General features: G+C 34.6%; 1 protein-coding gene across 3 annotated transcripts in view; it reads right to left on the bottom strand.

The window, feature by feature from the left end:
- Positions 1–21,830, bottom strand: part of LOC126815371 (atrial natriuretic peptide receptor 1) — a 239,454-nt gene that overhangs the window by 42,789 nt on the left and 174,835 nt on the right. For all 3 annotated transcript variants that reach the window (XM_050540962.2, XM_050540963.2, XM_050540964.2), the window contains exon 3: positions 11,070–11,265. In XM_050540962.2, the coding sequence (XP_050396919.1) occupies positions 11,070–11,265 (196 nt within the window). The remainder of the gene's footprint in view (positions 1–11,069; positions 11,266–21,830) is intronic.

Raw genomic sequence — 21,830 nt, forward strand, 5'->3', positions numbered from 1 at the left:
ATGAATAAGAAGATTGTCAGCGAGTGACTTTTACAGTAAGAAAGAAAAAAAAAACCTCTTTCTAAACGTGTTTCGCGTTAGTTCCTGATTTTATTTTAATATTCAATCTTATCTAGTCCATCTAACTTTTGAAGAACTATGCTTTTACAGCACTTTTCGGGTTTTTATCAGACACTTATAATAAAATGTAAGTGGGGTGTATAAAAGTAATATGAGATAACAATGAGATATATTTAATGTTCTAGGGCATCAAAAGCAGTAATTCGCATGACATCTTACGACACATGGCGTTCGCAAATTTTTCGTGAGATGTGAGTTATTGAGGCTGCATTGTCTATAAGAAATAATATACTTTAGAAACATAATGTAGTTCACTTTCACCAAAATTTCACCTAATGATCAAAACTCCAATCAATTGCCTACATAGACTAAGGTCTTTCTAAAGATCGTTCTTGAAACTCCTTGAACAAAAACACGTGTACAGCTCGCAAATTAAAAGCTAAAACGTCTATACCTCAGTGATGACTTGGCAATTACATTTCAAATTTAGAATTCAATCTAATTTGAACATCACCGATGTAACTTTAGTTAAATCACGTCAAATCGAAAATTCATTTTCACACACTGCAGCGAAGATCTCAAAAGTGTTAACGCCTTTTAAAAGTCGGAGTTTGAAATTAATCTCATTTAAATCATTTGTGAGATACTCTTAATCTAATCAAGTCTCAAAGCTTGGATTTTCCGAATATCAATCCAGAAACTATGTGGGTGTTTTCTTGATAGTGACGTCAACAGCGTAAACTCATTTTTCCAAATTTCCTTTTACTTAAATTTGTATATATTATTTAGTTTATTCTACATATTTAAGACCCACACAAATGATTTGAAATGAAACGTTTTTTTTCTGAAATATGTAAACCAAAACAGGTTAGAAATTCTCAAGGTGTACGTATATTGTAGTTAATCTGTCAAACTGGACATTTGGCCAGTACCGCAAGTGATTTAATCAAATGTCTGAAGTTCCCAGTCATTTGGCTAAGCTGTCTTATTTAATTTGTGAAACAGGACTATCATATAGCTGGTGCTTCGATGGACTGGTACATACAGTTTCCAATATTAGGACAGGATTTAACTTACGAAAGTAATAAGATAACGACTCCGCAAATCCTCAGTGGTCTGGTCGGTTTTCTTTTAGACCCCAAAAAGGTATGGAAGGATAACGTTGCCAAATTATTTCAATGTTCACGGTGCAAAATATCAAATTCCAACTGCCAAGGGATCTTTTACGTGCACGCTAATGTGTACACTGGACCTCGTTTTTTTTGTCCACTAGTCCGGACTGTATTCCGTATGCAAATAAGCTTCGTCGTAGATACTATATAAGGTATATGTTCTAATATGCTAAGTTCTATTATGCATTTGTCTATTATGCAAAATGCAGAACGGAGAAGTGTAATGTGCAAAATAACTAATATACTGTATTTGTATTATTGAAAAGTGTACTTTGTATTTTAACACTGTGACAATGATATTGTGGAGGAATGGAAATTGCAATTTGTAAAACTAAAATACGTATTTTTAACTGCTGACATATGCAGTTTGTACAGTGAACATTGAAATAATATTGGCAATGTTATCCTTCCACAAAAAGGATGATATCATTTGAACTTGAACAAATCATCAATAATGCTTGATTAATTGCTACTCATTGATTACGTTACTAATTCCTAGTGAAATGTCAAGAAGCGTCAAATACCTAGAAAACGTCCCATGGTATGTTCACAATGATAAGGCAAATGCCATCAGCCAGTGAGCCCCTGTTGCTACCGGTCATGGAGTGAGGGATCTCGTGTTAAATAGTAGTACAATAGCACACGTGGTTCTGTGACGTTGTTTAAATCCCTGTGCATCCACTGCCAACGTATTGTGCCCAAAGACTTCACATCACGTGGTTAAGTTGATCTAGCTGACATACAGTCCCTACCCGAATTGGATTCTCGGATATTAAGATCCCCTAACCATGTTCCCCGTTCCCCCCACCCACCAAAGAGAGCCACTAAAGTTACAAAGATTACCACAAGTAGTTGTAATATCAATTCACCACGATAAGAAGTTAAACAACTATATTACCAACTTGAAGGTTTCGTGCAGAGGGAAAATAAATCAAGATGAAACATGACAAATCAAGATGTCATCGTACCGATTAATCTCAGGCCCTACATGGTCGTCCATGTTTTAATATATATCAATACAATAAATGACAAACCACTGTTTAATTGAGTAGCGAGGTCACGGCCCTCTTACCACTAGTCTTTTCCTCCACTCCTACTTATCTAGTGTTATCACTGTCCATGTCAACTCACCGTCGATATAAAGCTGAATTATCTGCTGTAAATGTGGACACAAATCAAAGGAGAGTGACCTTACTAAATCAAATGGCTAAAGCCATGGTCAAAACAAAATAAAGTGCGGTTTAGATGTTATAATGGTAAATAAAAGAAAGCCAGTCTTGTGACATTATGAACCTATGCAGTACAAAGTTGCTGTCCCGTCGATCGCCCAACTATTTATCAACTCATTCGCAGAATTATTGCCCTTTCCATCGAAACTCTGTAATCGACCCTCTTACAAGTCAATGGTTTTGGGATTGTTTTTCAACTTTGCTCGAATTGACCGTATCGAAATCCAGGGTCACCCATCATTATTTTTTAGGTATTGTCATTGGTAAACAGTTTTTGAGATCTGAACTTTCTTGGTTGGATCTAATGTCAGATAAATAGAGAAATGCATAGAATAATGATCACCAGAGCTTCATCATCTGAAATCTGAAATCTATCGCTTTAGTAGGGTATGCCTGCTCTCTACAGAACATGCGGTAACCATTCTTAATTAAGGAGTTCACATAGCTAACATAGTTTTGTTTAACTTGTGTATCTGTAATCTGTACAACATGGGTTACAAATACAATTTTTGTTTGCTCATTATCTTTAGTTATTAACAACATTTTCTATGAGACAATGGTTTCAGTGGGGATATAATTTCAGAGATTGTTTAGTGTGTAGAAAAAACTACCCCAAAGCAAAATCGTCTTATTTGTAGTTTTAAAATACAAGCGAAATTTCATTTTGTAATTCTTGGATCCAGACAATAACTATTTTTATTCAAGTCATAGCGAACATTTATCTTGTGTCGTCAGTCAAGTCAAATCTTTCCTAAACTGAACAAACAAATTGCAGATACACTACATACATTGTTCCGACGTTAATTAGATTTCAGTAGACTAGAAAGATAAAATGCCTAACAAAGTTGCATTGTCTAGTCATTATCCGATTTATTCACGCAAGCAGTGCTAGATGACGTTCTCGACACCCTTTCTGTCTGTTTGTTATTCATGGAAGAAACGGTCATCTGTAGAGATGAACACTGATAGGTTAAACACCCGAATCATATCCAGTTTTATTTATTATCCTTTCTGACTTTACTTGGCCGTAAACAAGAATTTTATCCTGACATAAGGCGACTAAATTCTAAGCTTCTTAATACCCTAACATCCCCTTCTGATAAACACATGACATTCCAGTAATTGTGGAACTATAAATTATAATATAACCGCTTCCTTCTCTAATATGCCCAATTTCAAATACCTTATTAAATGATACATGAATTCCGTCTTTTATATCAGAATCATGAAAAAAATAATAAATCTACATCAGATTTGAAACCTATTTCAGTCAACTACAAAATGAGATCATCGATGTAATGCATAACACATATTTTACACAAGAAGTACCAAACAGCATCTGTTGCACTGGCATTCCACATATTTTTACGTTTGGTTTATTATATTTTATTGTGTAAGGTTTTATGTATATAATAAAGCGATGAAATACTATTTTGAGCAACAAAGCAACATAATAGTCCATGAAAAGACATAAAATAGCTGGATCTCTTAGATTTTGATCATGCATCGACCAATGAAACTGCTTAGACATCCACCCAGTGAACATCTACATCAAGTTTAAACATTCTACCTCAATTAAAAGCAGAGTTGTTATGTTCCAAAGTCTTGACCAATCAAATTGCTTATTGCTCCTTAGCCTAAGCAGAAAATTATCATCATCGAACTTAGTTGAAGTAATGATAAATGAATCTATACTCGGGGTTTCATCACTCTCACTTAATTAAAACCAAAGTTATCGTGCCCCAAAGCATCAACAAATCAGATAGCTTATCTGTTTACAGTAAGCAGACAATGTTCATCACCGAACTCCATCAGGGCATTCACCTATCGCCTACACCAAGTTTGAACATTCTACCTCAATTAGAAGGAGGGTTATTGTGTTCCAAAGTCTCGACCAATCAAATTGCTTATCGCTCTGCTTACCCATAGTGGAAAATGCTCATTATCGAACTTAGTCAAGGTATTGATGTGATAAAACTATATACCAAGCAACGGATGTTATATACGTCAGGCTTTATGGGCTATCCCAATTAAAGGTCTCTTCATGACACCATACCTATCATATTTCTCTATGATTGTCTCATTTGGCATCCCAATTATACAATGTAGCACATTTTCATATACATATATGTAATTATTGTTCTCACTTTCCCAGTCGTATTATAATACATTAATTAACTGTCATGTTGTAACCTTTACTTTAAGAAGAATAAATAAATAAATAAATAAATAAGTGTTCTCACGCTCACTTAATTAGAACTAAAGTTTTCGTGTCCCAAAGCATTAACCAATCAAATTGCTTACCCCTCCTTACCCTAAGCAGAAAATTCTCATTTTCGAACTCCATCAAGGCTAGCTATGAGAACGTAGCTATTGAGATATACTGAAATGTTTGTTTTTATTTAAGATTGGGAGCCTTCAGTTTGACGTGTCAAACTCAATGATTTTATTAATACATGTATCATCTTAAAAATAAAATAATTTTATACTCTATGACTTATTAAACTTACTATCGTCATCGAAATCCATCCTACACGCTTCTTTTCATTCGGAAAACCTCGACATCTGGACCACATCTATCATCGGCTGTGCGACGGTAAGTGATATCATGGACCGTAAATACGGCCAATGATAATATGTAGCTAAACCCATACAATTGTGATGCGGCTCCTGGTTTACTTATTATTAAAACTTGCCGCTTTTAGAAAGAAATTATCAAAATGGCGCCGTTCGAAGAGTGGGTAGAGCTTTCATTGCATGGTTTTATGGAACCGGAGTTAACCGAGGTGTGCCGATTGACTTCTTGTAATCACAGACAGCTTTTCAAGTTGGCTTCCTAGTAACGACTTACAACGCCTCGATTTAAAATGAGATGATTTGTACCCATTTCAGGTAGGATTATATGCGTAATTGTAGTTGGGTGTGGCAGAAATATTATAAATAACAATATTCAATCGTTGTTTTGATGAAAAATATTGTCAATTTTGTTTACTAATGCCCGATGCGATTCGCGCTCGCATTTGCTACGTTGAAGTTAATAGGACCATCTCTTATCTCGAAAATTGGAGGGTTGAGAGATGAGGTTTATTATCTACATCAAGGCATTCACCGAATAAACACCTACGCCAAGTGTGAACATTCTAGCTCAATTAGAATGGGAGTTATTGTGTTCCAAATTCTCGACCAATCAAATTGCTTATCGCACTGCTTACCCTGAGCAGAAAATGCTCATTATCGAACTTAGTCAAGGTATTGATGTAATAAAACTATACATCAAATTTCATCACTCTCACTTAATCAGAACTAAAGTTATCGTGTCCCAAAGCACCAACCAATCAAATTGCTTACCTCTGTTTACTCCATCAAGGCATTGATCTAATAAACACCTACACCAAATTTGAATGCTCTAGCTCAATTAGAAGGAGAGTTATTGTGTACCAAAGTCTCAACCAATCAAATTGCTTATCACTCTGCTTACCCTGAGCAGAAAATAAATGCTCATTATCGAACTTAAAGATTAGTCAAGGTATTGATGTAATGAAACTATATACCAAGTTGCATCACTCTCACTTGATTGGAACTAAAGTTATCGTGTCTCAAAGCATCAACCAATCAAATTGTTTATCTCCGCTTACCCTATGCAGAAAATGCTCATCTTCGAACTCCATCAAGACATTGTCGGCATTGACCTAATAAACACCTAAGCCAAGTTTGAACATTCTAGCTCAATTACAGTGAGAGTTATTGTGTTCCAAAAAGTGTGACGGACAGACAGATATACGGACTGGCAAGCAGACAGACGGGCGAACCCATTTTAATAATCCCCTGCTTTCTTCGAAAGGCGTCTGACAATAAAAGATAAATCTTTGATATAGATTTAATTTTACTGAGCCTGATTACATTACGGCGTAGTGATACAAAGTGACGGGTCTACAACCCAGTATAGAAACAAGTCAAATTTCTATATGATGTAAGATATTATTTTTCAGTTCGGGTTTAAGGGTGCAACGTGGAACTATTTTGAAAGTTCGCACGGTTGCGGGCAGCTTTGTTGCCCAAGGTGGAACAATTGGGGATGCAGACACATTTGCCCGTGTTGTTGCTGAAAATACTAATATATACATAAAGCTGATATCATCCGAAGATATAAAAAAGATGGACAACACTAAGTATAAATTTATTAAAACTATTTCAGGTTCGATGAAAATACACCAAGTAGTAGTAAATTCGCCATTTTCGATTTCTTACCGCGATATCAGCTGTTTCTGCAAACATCCGGAAATCTGTTTTTGCTTTGACACAAAACATTGTTTTTTGAAACCAATAAAGAACCAAACATATCAAAAGAAGATTTTTGATATAGATCATTCTTTGTTAAGTAAATGGTGCCTTGTCGTCTACCAAAACAGATTTTATCCCGGTCAAATTATTGATGTAGATGACCAGGAGGTAGAGGTGTCTGTCATGATGAGAATTGGCAAAAACCGATACTTTAAGCAAACATCTGAAGATATTTTATGGTATAAACCAGATCAAGTCATTGCATTGATTGACCCTCCAGCGCATGTTACTGGACGTCATCACCAAATAGACCCGGAGATTTATAAAGTTTTAGCAATCAAATACGACGAATTTCTTTAAAGTAGGCACTTTGAACTTTTCGCTGTATCAAATTTCTCACGGCTTATTTCACACTAATATGTACCCAGATTGATTATGTAACATTTAATTAAGAAATCAAAATACCAACGCTAGATAATGTCCCGGCTTAGATCGGATTTTAAAATGGGCTATCATTTCTGTTCTCCCGCAGCAAAATGAAGGCCGGCTTATTTCATTTTCATTCAACATAATATTTGTAAATACTGAGATCGAGCTTTCATAATATTACAGTTGGCAAGGGATTGGTGTTGCGTTAAAATGACGCATCGGGACTATGTGATTTTTATTGTATGACAATGTTGGCATTTTGATTTGTGTTATATATTAAAGACAATTTAAGATAATTCAGCGTCGATCGTCTTGTTTTTTTATTACTTTGGTCATTGCTTAGAATAGAAATTATTGAATGAATTTGACTCCATTGCCGAATAAATTTATGTTGTTCGTGGGGGCCTTGTAAAAAAACCAAAAAAAAACCCAATCGAAATGTTCAATGAGTATACGCATTTGAAGTTTCCTTGTTATAAAATACAATTTGAACGTCATTGCCGCGAAAAAACATCATTACCGGGAGTCTAGAATAAGACGTTTGTCATCACCGCGAATGACAGTCTCGGGTAGGTTTATTTTAAAGGTAGGAAGTGTGATCAATTAAAACGTACACGTTTGTGTAATTATTGTCACCTTATTCCTGAAAACAACGTTTTGAAATTCCTCTATTTTGAAAATGCAGAAGCTCGTGTTTTTCTTTTGCTTATTCTGATTCTCGTATACACTTTTATTTAAATCTTTCACGTTGTTGTGTACCCTTTTTCGATAGTATGCTCATATTCTTTTCCATTTTGTCCAAGAGTAAAGAAAGATCGCGGTAATGATGAAACTCCCCGAGTAGTAATTACTAATAAGTCAAAAACTCGGAAAAGTTGCGCAAATTAACCGTGCCCACATACACAATTATTCACTCGAAAAATAAATCTGTATAATCAATAACAATCATCAACCATTTTAATATATTTTAATTTTACTTTCTCGCCGTTAAAAGAGAGAGAGAGAGAGAGAGAGAGGTTTAACGTCCACTCGACACAAACTAGGTCATTTCGGGACCAACATATGGTTCAATTTTATTTCCATAATTCGCTTGCGCGTAGGGGCGCCGTCAAAAGGTGAGCGAGTTCATAGAATGGCCCATATACTGACCCGGTGTTTCCTTTAAAGTTACCATTTCATAATTTCTAAGAAAGTCAAAACATAATTATTTCTATGTCTTTTGCTCAATAGGTTGTCAACTCACTATTATACGATCATAGGTGTCATTCTCACACTTAAAACTCATTTACACCGGAAAAAATAAAACAATTACCTCCCTTGGTTTCTATTCTCCACCATGGAGTAGCTATCCTCAAACGTCTGAATTTGAAGAGGAAAATGATATTTTTGCCAATTTCTCAACTGGCAATAGTGAATTATAGGATTAATAGGATAATTCTTTAACAAGGTAGGACTGTTTAAAGATACCATCTATTTTAAGGCTTTATTTTAATAAATTTTAAAAATATAACATAAAAATATGAAATTGCAACTTTAAGGTTATGGGAAGTATTGTAATTGTTTATCGTAATTGAAAATTTTTCACCAACAGTATTACTGGATCCAAAAACTAACCTACATTGTAGTTAAAGCTCGTCAGTCCTTATTTTAATGTAAATATAAATTGGGCCATTATAATGTCGGATGTTTCATAATGTTTAACGTCCATTCGACACATACTAGGTCATTTCGGGACTAACATAATGGTCCAATTCTACTTTAATAAGTCGCGTGCGTGTAGAAGGTCTTTAGCAGTGGGAGGAAACCGGAGAAAACCCACGAGGTTGGATAGGCGACCTTACTCCTTGCCATATACAAGCGAAAAATCGAAACCACACCATTTGACTCTATGGCAGACCTTTTAATCCAGCGCGCACGCGTTAACCATCCCACCACCTAATCTCAGATCAACATAGGTCTATGTGAACTTTATTTCTAAATTCATGATTTCCGGTGTTAAACAGTTTCAATGTTAATTTCCGCCGTGCATTTATTTTTAACGCGAAACAAACGACCACGTAAACTAATCTTCCTGTATTTAGCGCTCTATTTATTTTTTAATCAGTCTAATATCACAAAAGACAAACTGAAAAAAATGACAACCTTTCAGTTATCACAACTGGATCAGTTATACTTCAACAAAACCTTTGTGTGGAAATCTCGTTCTGTTTCTATATTTGGCCAATTTAATAGGAACTTAATATGACAACATAATTATGAGCATTCTTTTTTTGTCGATGTAGAATATGACAGTTACAATTTTAATTTGATTCTTTCTTCAATAAAACCGATCTCAGGGGTCTTTTCAAACAAAAAAAAGTTGACGAAAGAGGAGTTCATGAAGACATAGTTGTTGGTGGGCGTATTCATATTTTATTGGCAATATTTTATCAGATTCTTTGAATTACGACATCCTCGTAATATTTGGCTCATATATATCAAATTGATCTAATCTAAGTATAAGGGATTAAGTAGAGAAAAGAAGAAAAGACTGCGTTTGGTTATTACATCAGATCCTTTGATTGAGATTGTGACATTGCGAACTTCGTTTCGTAATATACTAATATTCAATCTCGTTTTGACCAATCTAAGTATATGGAACTACCCATTTTTATCCTGAGTAAAAGAAGAAAGTAAAAGTCGTTTTTATTATCACACCAGATCCATTGTGATTGAGATTGTCGTTGAGTGATCACAGTTAATGTCGTTTCATAAATTTAGGTTGGCTTATCTAAGAATAAAAGATGTAGCTGACATTTTTCCCCCCTAAATCAAAGAAAAGACCACGCTTTCCATTACATCAGATCCATTGAGATAGTGACAGTGGCTTATCTATGGTCAAAAGTGGTAACTGGTGTAAACTAAACCAGACATATTAATCTTTGTAATAAATGGTTCATTCAACACTTATATTAAACGTTGATACCCACTGATATACATTGTAACACCCCAAAAACCTATCAAATATACTCATTTGAAAACAACTAGTATTGTTTCACACTTGAGTTGTCAAATGGGATTACTTGAAACAAAGTTGAAATATCCAGACAAATCGTTGCTTTAACGAGACATAACGGTATAATAACAATGGCCAAAGGAATATGATTTGCATTTGTTTTATAGAATGTTTCTATCGTGGCTTTAAATGTGGCTAAAAAAACAATTCGCATTTGACATGGACAAAATCCAATGTTTGGGGACAGATCTTACTTTGTTTTTAAAAAAAGGAGAGAGAGAGAGAGAGAGAGAGAGAGAGAGAGAGGGGGGGGGGGGGTAACGTCCACTCGATACAAACTAGGCCATTTCGTGACGAACATATGGCTCAACTTTATTTCAATAATTTGTTTGTGCGTAGGGGTCTTTAGCAGTTGGAGGAAACGGGAGGACCCGGAGAAAACCCACGAGGTTGGACAGGCGCCCCTACTCCTTGTTACGTACCACCGGGAAATCGAAGCCACGCTAGTTGACCCAATGACAGACTTTATGATACAGCGCGCTCATGCTAACCATTTGGCCTCCCAACCTCCCTTTTAAAAAAGGAAAACGAAACCCTGCCTAAATGGATAAACATGTACGTCACCTGTTCTCAATGCATGTACCCATCTAAAAAAAAAGGGGGGGGGGAAATATTAACCATATTGCTTGCAATGCTTTTGGGTGCGTCTTGTCCGCAGGTTTGTCTTATGAGTGCGTGTTGCAGTTCTCCTGCACTTACTATTTTAAGTTAAGGCCGTAATATCGTGAGGTACCTGGCGGCCTTAACCTTTTCATGATGTTATGTAATTGAACTTTGAATAGAATGGTATACACATGGATCAATGACTCCAAACAATTAAGAATATTACATAAAAATGCTTACCTCTTCTTCACCATAGGTGAAATTAGGATATAGCTCTTTGGCTTTTCTTTTTACTTCCTCTGAAAATATCTTGTACTCCGGGGACGTTGGCTTTCGTAATGTCACCGTCATTAATGATTCGTACGATTTTCGAGCAGCTTCATTTCTCTCTTGTGAGTCGTCAGCTCTGTACCAAGGAGTCTGGCTTTCATTTTTACTGAAAATACGAATCAAATACAGAAATAAGAAACTCAATTCCAAAATCAGCGAAACATCAACAGTGATGATAGATTATATAGATTCATGAGGAAAAAGACGGTAGAAAACAATAAGTAAAGTTTGAACTACTGTAAAATATGCATGGCTAGTCACAATCTAGAATTAGAATATAATTTCGTTTTCTTTATGTTTTTTTTCTGATTTTTACACTAGACTGAAATCTAACCAACTTTATATGGACACAGGACACCATTAATTCCCGTGCTGGTTACGAATCTAGCGCAGAAGTTATATTTAATCTTTCTCTTCCTTCCCCCCTTTTGCATAGATATTTTTGTTGACTTTTTGGTGTAGAATCGAAGAAAGTGTTTGAATATAATATATTTTCTGTCAGCTTTTGGTGAATATTCATGATTTTGTGGCGGAAGGTAAGAAGATAGTTAAGAGGTTGCAATCTAAGGAAGAAAGCGTTATTCCACTAACAATTGGGGAATTGTTAGAGTCGGTCAGAGAGATGAGAACTAACATTGGAGTCAATGGGGAAATTAATTGTATAGGCCTATTGTTGCCTATATCGTCAACGGGTTCTGCCAAAAAGATTTCTGTTTATGTTAAACAGCCGTATAGCAAATGATAATAACGACACAGAACCAATATCATTAAACAAGTAACTTGTTAATACACATTCTGACAATTGCAATTTTAATCTGATTCTTTCTTTAAACCAGATAGCTCTATATAATGGTATGTGTAGAAGTTGCCGAACCGACAACATAATACGCCCACAATGAAATGTTGGCGTACCAAAATAAATAAGAATAAAATTTAATTGACGTCTGATTTTAATTCAATCTGATCAAAATACAGATCTATATTTCGTTCCGTTTTTTTATGCTTTCGATGCCACATGTTGCTTTTCACGTTAATGTCTACACGAGACCTCGTTTCGTCTATTGACGAGCACGTCAAAGAAACACTGGCAGTTGGAATTCGTGAAAGAGTAGGCGGAAACGCCGCTGTCCGGGAAAAATTTCCCTTGAATGGCAGATTATCATCGCCATTATCCCAGTAGCTCAGAAAAGTGTGACGTAAACCCTATAACTTTCATGTTGTATATCTATTACATTGGACATGTACGTTCTTTTTAAAGTAACCTACTTCTCTGTTCGGATTCAGTAATATGTTGTATAGAGAGTTAAGAGATCGCCCATTGAAGACGAAAACACAAAATGGAGTCGATATCTACAGCTATTTAGCGAATCTTCATCATATCAAGCTTTTGTAATGATTGCTCTCACTGACACAACCATCTTTATGATTAAAATGAAATAAGTCGACTTCAATGGAAAAAAAATATGTGTAAATAAGTCTTCAGACTGTTAAAAGATGCGTGGCAATGTTTGAATGAAAATTAATGAGACGAACATTCAGCTCATTTTGAGATGGGAAGATTTGATGGAAAAGTAGTCCCCGGGGTTTATTTATCATTATTTTAGATTAATACAGTGAACTAGGTACTGATTAACTGGGAGATGACAACAGCAGATGCCATTTTCTTTGATCAGAGTTAATGATCGATACGAACCTTTGACCTTTAACATTTTTATCACTCATACCTATATGATATTTAATGGAGGATCAAAACATTTATATTTTGTTCATGCACAACTAATTAGTTAAGTTCCTTACATTAACGTGTGTTAACATATCATTAATTTCAATATGTAGAATAATTATAGGGCATAAAGTGCCAAATTCTTAATAGCTGCCTCAGTACTCTTTCAAAATGTTATACAATCTTGATGCATTTAACAGATCCACCTTGTACACCAACGATAAAAATAGTTTGCATAATTGTGGCTGTGTAGTTCTATTTGATGTTAGAAACTTATGTGATTCGTCTGCCTATTGAGAATATATTAAGCATCTTTAAGATGCTCATGGCTTAAAGATTATATATTATAATAAGCTTTGCAACATTATTGCCATCGAAGACCAACTCCACTCATTAACGTTAGATTGCTCAATGGTAAGAGATTTAAGAGTAAGATATTTACCTTATGACCTATACAAATAAACATCCTGGGATCATGTGAGCAGATATAGCAATTTATATTTTAAAAAATATCACGTCCCTACAGAACCGAATTGTTAACCTTGTATGAAATCAATTTAAATCCAGATACGCTCCCGCCTTTTTTTTAAGCCCAGATGGAGTAGAACAGTAGGACACGGGAAAAACCCACATATCTTCTTGTTTGTTAGGAGGGTTGGATGACCGAATGGTTAGGACGTGCGTGCTGTATCATAAGGCCTGTCATTGCGTCAACTGGCGTGGTTTAGAATCCCCGGTTGTACATGACAAGGAATAGGGTCGCCTGTCCAACCTCGTGGGTTTTCTCCGGGTCCCCCGGTTTCCTCCCACTGCTAAAGACCCCTACGCGCAAGCGAATTATTGAAATAAAAAATATGTTAGTCCCGAAATGACCTAGTTTGTGACGTTAAACCCCATTTCTCTCTCTCTCTCTCTCTCTCTTCTTGTATGTTTTTCTTATTACAAACACACAGTATTTGATTCAGTAGACATCTGAATTTGCATTGGAGAACAGGCTATACCTATGTGTACGCCTATGAACAGAATATACACAATATATATATATATATATTATTACATAAATATAGAACATATGGGATATATAAAATGGATAATATTGAGACATTTTTATAAATATTTGAAAGGCTGGAATTTATTGAGAATGTAGCGACTGGTTTCGGTTGTTGTGATACCTTCTAATGTACGTACTTAATTATTGGTTTACGTCGTTCGGGTAATTCGAATAATTGTTCGGATAATTTAATTTTTAATCGGAATGACGACTGCTGTCAAAATATATCACACATTGAACGGGATAATAGTTAACACATCTTCCGTCTTCATTAGCCCAGCTAGGAGCAGAACAAATAAAATTAAAAACCCATGTTGACAAAACTACTTAAAACGACTGAGAATCAGACATCTTATAACTGACAAGACGAGCAGAACTGTAAAGTCAAAGAGTGTTACTGACTTTACTTAATTTACCCTCCACGAATACTTATAGGCAAGACACTTGTAACTTAGAGCTATGTAGCCCAACAGTCGGTGAGATATATATAGCTTATGGCGAATTCGCCTCGCAGCTTGTTCCCAACACACCGATCGAAGTCCTATTATTTATATTATGTGGAGTATCAAGGTGTCAAATTCATTAGATCGGATGTGTTAAGTAGGTAATTTGTGACCGTAAAGTCCACCAATAACAACAGGTGTCCCGTTTTACCATTTGGCTTACGACGGATTGAGTAAAACTACGAAACCCACGATTTCTATTCGGCTAACTATATACACAAGGACAATGTTTCATTTTACTATTCGAAATAATTAATCTCATGTAATCGAATAGAAATTACACCAAAAACAATATAATAGACCGACTTAACGAAGTACAATTTGTATTACATGTATGTTACTTCCAGCAGGTTTTAAGGCAGATGTTTCAAACACAGATAACTTCAAGGGTAAATTAGCCGTATTAATAAATTTTAAAAGTATGATGTAATTTTAATGTCTTACTTCCTACATATTTTAACGCTAAAAATGATCTGGCCTACATTTTTCATCTATGCACCCCTTTATACATTACGCGTCTTATTAAATGTCTGGTCTGAATATTGAGAAGGTCATCGGTGATATTCCCGGAACCATTGGCTGCACTCTGCTTCTACGCACAATTGAAATTTCGACAGCACAGCTGATTGCTTAAAGTGTGCACTTTTCTTCTGCTTTTCAGCAAGCGAAAAAACAAAATCACCAGTGTGCGTCAGGCTTTTAATATAGACTTGACTAAAAAGGTTTGCTCAAATGATGATACACGTCTTCTATCAAATGGAATGCTTATATAACTCTTAGTGTTTGCAAATAGAACATATAACGTGTGACGTGATTTGGACGCCACGTATTCGTAAAACCCTAAACGCACGAGTCCAACGTAGCATTAACACGTTAAACATTTTGAAATATCGAAGATATAATGCATCACATGTTTGGACCACATATGCTGAAATCCCCCTAACGTTTTAATGGAAGTTGTCAAAATTCAAATTATTTCCATATTAGGCATATAAAACCATTAAGCTTACAATCGTAAATGTTCATATTTATGTAGTTTTATTTCTTCCGTTAACCAGTATTTTATTTTCGTTTGTTAATTACAAGGTAAACAGTGAGTTAAAGGCTTGAAGGCCGAGGTCACAATGAAAACTCACAATAATTATTTATGTATTAAAGTAAATTTTAGCCAACGAAACATCGGAAACATAACTGTAACGTGGCAACCATTTTCCCCAAGCAAATGACTTCTAAGGTCAGAAGACTAAACTGAAAAATAGGCATGTATGATAACTTAGAACGTTTAGCCTGACCCGGAACACAGTGCTATTTCTTCAGAAACACTCAAACTCAGTAAACGAACACTTTTACAATCCCATATACTTGGTTATTTCGGGATTAATTATATGTCCTTTAGCAGTGGGAGGAGAGGGAAATGGACTTGAGCGTCCACTCGACACAAACTATGTCATTTTCGGACAAACATGCAGTGAGAGGAATCGTGAGGGGGGGGGGGCAGGGATAACCCACGAGGTGTTAGACCACTCGACTACCCATCCTCACAGGAAACATAAGGGAATATATTGTTAAAATGGGAAGTATAGCCAGTGGTCGCAGTCGCCAAATTATTTTAAAATATGTTCTGGACTGGTTAGTTCTGCGTGAAAACAAAATCAAGTATCATCAAACCTATCAAAGTTTATAAAAACAAATAGACAAATTAGTATACTAGTACGTGTACATAACAAAGGAAATGTGACAAAGCAATTGGCGTTCCGATAACAAAGTAATATCGGGTGAACGATTCTTAGAAGCTCTTTGATAATTTTCGAAGAAATGCAAACCGTCAGTTTTGTTTTTATTTTTGAATCGTCTCCAAAGCTGCTGTATTTTCTTAATAATTGTAACTAAAATCTTTACTGTAGTCTTACCAAATGCATAGGAACCCAAAACTTATAAAAATTGATTAAACCATAATTCAAGCTAATTGATGGGTAAAGTAAACGTAGCTGTCTATTTATAGATACTGAAAATATCCACATACATAAAGGGTAAATAGTTATAATCGTCAAAATAACCAAAGAATACAATTCAGCCCTTTATATTTGATATTTTAAACACGAAAAATTTATTAGGCCGAAATTTACAGCCATGGTAAATAGACCATTTCTTAACATTTAGGTATTCAATATTGCATATTTAAACTAAAACCCCGGCGAGATTGTCCACATAGATACTGCAACTTCCCCTTTTGAGTGTTAGAAAACACCATGGTTCTTGGAAGATCTTTGCAATTTTGATGATTTGACTATTAAAACTGTAGTGATATTTAGTAAATGAACTGGAAATACATAGTATACAATTCTAAGGTTTCACTAGAATTATGTGAACTGTTTCAATGGCATTTAGTAATTGAATTGTATTCCATAGAATTGTGACCTGTATAGAATTATGTGGTCTTTATAAACAGTAATTGTATTCCATATAGCATTACGTTGGTTGAGGTCAAGCGTAGTGTTGGAGTAAAGGAGTAAATAGTTATGACGTAATGGAACACTAGTGTACCCCTTTTCCTCACTTTTGACATCAAATAAAATGTTATGTCAAAATGGGAGACAATTACAGCTTATTTTTATTCAACTGTGGATAAAATTACTTGACTTAATTTCTTGACCTATTTATAAAGAATTGACCCCAAGGAATCTCAGATTTTGTGTGTTTTATTTTAATATTGAAAGGCTTTTAATATTAAATATGGATACTAGGCGAAAACATGACAACATTTTATGCAAGTTAGTTAACACTTTATATCGTACTTTTGACTTCGATAAAGTGTCAACCTCTAGGGGTACTGTCCTATTGGAGTGCATGTTAAAGCATGGGGAAAATTCCATGAACTGAGATTAGGGAAACACTTGACTTGCGTAATTAAAAGCTAAAAGAATGTTACAAATTTGGCTGAGGTCAAAACAGTGAGTTATTGTTAAAGATAGGTTTGGTATATATGGAAAGTAAAGATATCCAATCTTACTAGAAAAATACTGGATTCCCTGAAAAACACCCATGGAGCGTAATACAGGACAAAAATGTCAGGGTTCCCCTAATCGACAGCCCGACGATTAGGAATATCTGCACGCGTGACGTCAACGGTTGCACGCGGAGATTGAACGCTTGATGTACATGTTGATAAAACTTTATGAAGAGTTAGACGTACAACACTTTCTGAGATAAAAATCACGGAAAAAGACGCAGGCAGTGGATAACCCGAGAAGTTAATTAGGATTCGATATTTGTAATAAATATTCAGCGATTAAATACAACATCGTCTTGTGTATGCAATGAATTCTCCTCCGACTTCGCACTCGTAAGTCACGTGACACAAACATGACCTCTTTTGGTCGATATTTTATAGCAAGGGTATTCCTTGAAAATTACAATGTTTTGAGAAGGATTTGAAGCAAAATTATGATAAATTAATTAGTTTCAATATGTTTTTAGGCCAAATATATCATCAAATTGCCCAGTTTGTACACAGGAATGTATGATAAGGTAAATAATAAAGTAAAGAATAAAGTTTTAATATGAATCATATAATTACCTACCTACTTATCATGTAGATAGAACAAATAAATTATTGAAAATAACCATGAGTTTAAATTTTAAAATTTAATATTTTTCCAAATTGTAATCTTTTTGCTAGCCATAAGATCAGATTAATGGGCATGTTAACTCTTTTACTGACACAAACTCTAACAGTAACTTTTTGTTCTGAACTCACCCATTGTATACATTGCTGTGTTCATGCTTTATGTATTTCTAATAGATGCCGCGCTTTTTTTCCTTTCTAGGCATTAATCAAGAACCTTGATTTACGTTAATATTTTATGTAGCGTTTTGATATTGTCTTATCGTCTGTACGTTTAACAACTAATTGTAATTTAAATGATTTATAAACGACATCACTTACATATACAAGTTTACACATGTGATATTTAGGTTTTAATGGAAACATGATCGAGCAGGTGGCTGTGGAAAGAGTACATGTCTCGATATATAATAATTATATCTTTTGCACAGTTACACGCACTGGAAAAATACTTATCGACTAAAAATTGGACAGAATATTGAGTCGCTTGTTAGGAAATAAATACTAGTCCCGGTTAATTTTTTTTCATCAATACGATGATTTCTTGACGATTGATAATTTTGAGATCTACATCTGCAACGTATGTTATATAAAAAGATTAACCAAATATGTATGTGACCTGTTTCTATTAAAGATTTTACGGCCTTTGATAAAACCAAATAAGATAAAACCAATAAGTTAAAATCAATGTCATCCGTTTAATTGTAATCGGGATTAACGCATGCGTGTTGACAGAAATAGTAATGTAGATATTCAGACATCTGGAAGTGTCATCAACGATCTAGAAGGCTAATAGTACATCGTACGTATTCATGGTATTCCCTTAGGGTCTATTACACATATCGTCGGCAGAGAATTAACTAGTTCTATCTTACATTTTTCTAGTTCTGAGGAAATTGAGTTTAAAGTTTCGGGATTCTATATTTCTGTTACCTTTAAAGATTTGCTTTTGGTATTTTGCATGTAACTAACATGGGTTGATATTAGTGTCCATACTAATTGACATGTCCCATGTAGCACCGGAACATAATAATTTCATTGGTCGATTTTGCAGATACACCTTTGTGACTTCGAAATGTTTTTAATCTGGATGTCACAAAGGTGTATCTTAATATCTGTTGTTTTAAAAAAAATAACAAAATAGGTTAACTAATAATATTTCATGAATTATTGAACATTTAAACCATAAACATTAAATTATCATTTCATTTAAGTATAAAATAAAGTTTTTAACAACCTACAACAGTTTAATGAACACAGTTTTTGGAAACATTTTTTTTTTTTTTTTTGGTTCGGCATCAAACACATAATCATAATGGCAAAACTGCTGTACAGTTAACATACTAATGACATGTAAGCCCTGTCAGATGGTGGCATAAATTTTAACATAGCTTTAATGTCTTGAATTTTATCCTGTGGAAGTGTTTTAGCAGGAACTATTGCCAAAAAACAAACTACCAGTTAAAAAATAATTGACAAAATGTTGCCAAGTAGCAAATACCAATATTTAAAATAATTTTCATTAAATTGTGTAATATGATACTAAATAAATGATAGTTAATTAATAAATAGCATGATCCACAAAAAATTAGGATTAACTAGGTGTATCTGCAGAGTTGATGTTACACAATAATCACCATTATTGACTTTATTTTTTAAAATTCTATATCTGTATTTAGTTATAAATTATCTGAGATAGGATAAGAACATAAAACTAAAATTACGTTTCAAATAAAGATCTAATTTCATCAGCAGACATCAGTTTTCCTCTATTTGACCTAAGCTTTCTGCCTGTGCCCTCCATGTTGGATTTTGTTATCACGTGACCATATACGGGCATTCCTATTGGCTATGTTAGTTATACCAAGTTAACACTTAGTGAAAGATTAAATTTACAGATACACCTTTGTAATAATGGGTATAATATTTAGGGAAATATGACAGAGGGATTATATTTAAATCAAAATGGAGCTACTTGAGAAGGGATTATTTTAATACAATAAAACATTTTTTTTCATTTTGACAGATAGAACTAGTTAATCCTCGGTCGACGATATAGTATTTGGCTTGCTATTCTTTATATAGAAAGACGTGTATTGAACACTGAACGTATAATGACCCTAGGTTTCCTTTAATAAGATGACCGTAGGTGGAAGCGGACGTAAAGCCCCACAAGATGAAGAGGATACTTCATTGACTTTGCATATATTAAGACCAGAATACATATTTTTTAAAAGAAAATGAATAACGTCTTCAATCGCGATGCTATTCAAATTCAGGCGTCTTGGTGTCAACTCCATGCATGATATTTTTGATGAATGAACGATGCGGAATAACTGAACAGAAAAAAACTGTTAAACGAATCAAATTCAGTGAACTCGTCTAATCTAAATAGCTCTTTAATATCCAAAAAAGCTAATCAAGCGGGTGATCATTTGAAAAACTTGCGAGATTTATTGTCCTCGTGTCCATTCCTCTGTGTTAGAAATCTAATTTTGTCTTACTTTATTCATGAGACGAGCGCAGAATTTGCAATCAGTCGAAGACAAGTTACCATCGTGTAGCTTATTAAGGCGCCATAGAAGCGAATTAAACACGATTTCCATGCACTTTGCAATAACTGCAAACACCCCAATTTGTCCTGTATGTTAAGAGTTTTGGCTACATTTTAGACGCTGCAAGTAGTTTCCGTCTCATTAATGGCATAAAATAGCATTTCAAAGTTCATGCAACATTCCACTGTAAATTAATTCTCGTGTTAATAACAACAAAAATTGATGGACAAGAACTTTCAAGAAGGTTATTAAGGTTCTGCAACACGAACTAATTTATATTTTACGATGCAATGACAAGACAATGCCCAATTACGTTGTGCACTGGTCGCATGAATTAATCCTTACTATACATCAGCTGCTGGCACATCTCACTTAGGAACCAATTTGCCGATGGCTATTACGACTAGATTAGAAAACGAATGGTGAAAACAGAAATTGTTATAACTTTAACCAACTGCAGGTAGTTAATTAAACTTTGGAGAAATTATCTTCCGCCAAATGTATTACCCTTAAGAGAGTTTTCAAACAAATCTTAGCCACATCTTTCTTGTATGACCACTTCTTTGAGTGACATTTAGTAATGAAAAGAACTTTTACTTCAGACCATATATATATTTATGGCTTCCTTACTCAGGGTTGTACTCATATGCTTGATAAAGACGTAGCATGTCAATTAACCAGTCGTCGTTATTCCATAAAAAGTTGTTATCGTGTCTTGTATAATTAGTCATCTCAATTGGTTACTGACGAATATAGCTTTGCAAAACCCTTCTCGTTTCCTCCCTTGTACATGCTGATATTTGGTGAAATTTTTGATCAAGTGTTTGATTTATGCAAATTCTGATTTTTAGGAAATGGGCAAGTTTACTGCGATTTTAATTAAATTTTGTACATCCCTTCAAACACTCCACCTCTAAAAGCGACATTGTCAAGAGTTTCGTAGTGATAGAAAGCATAAAGCTCAACGAAAATTTAGATGAAATACGTTACAAGCCTTAAGAAAACGATGGGTTGTCTATTGTTTGATAAGGTTAATTAGATTAAATAACACACCAAATATAATAAAAACCAGTGTTCAGCTTTACCGTTACATTTCTTAAAGAGATCTCAATATGATTTGTCTAATATCTTTAACGGTTTCATTAATGAGTTTCTCACAGTTCTCGTGTTTGTCATGGATGTGTAGTGACGGTTCCCTAACAAGCAGTCTTATC

Source organism: Patella vulgata, chromosome 3, assembly GCF_932274485.2.
Source record: "Patella vulgata chromosome 3, xgPatVulg1.2, whole genome shotgun sequence".
Classification (NCBI taxonomy): domain Eukaryota; kingdom Metazoa; phylum Mollusca; class Gastropoda; family Patellidae; genus Patella; species Patella vulgata.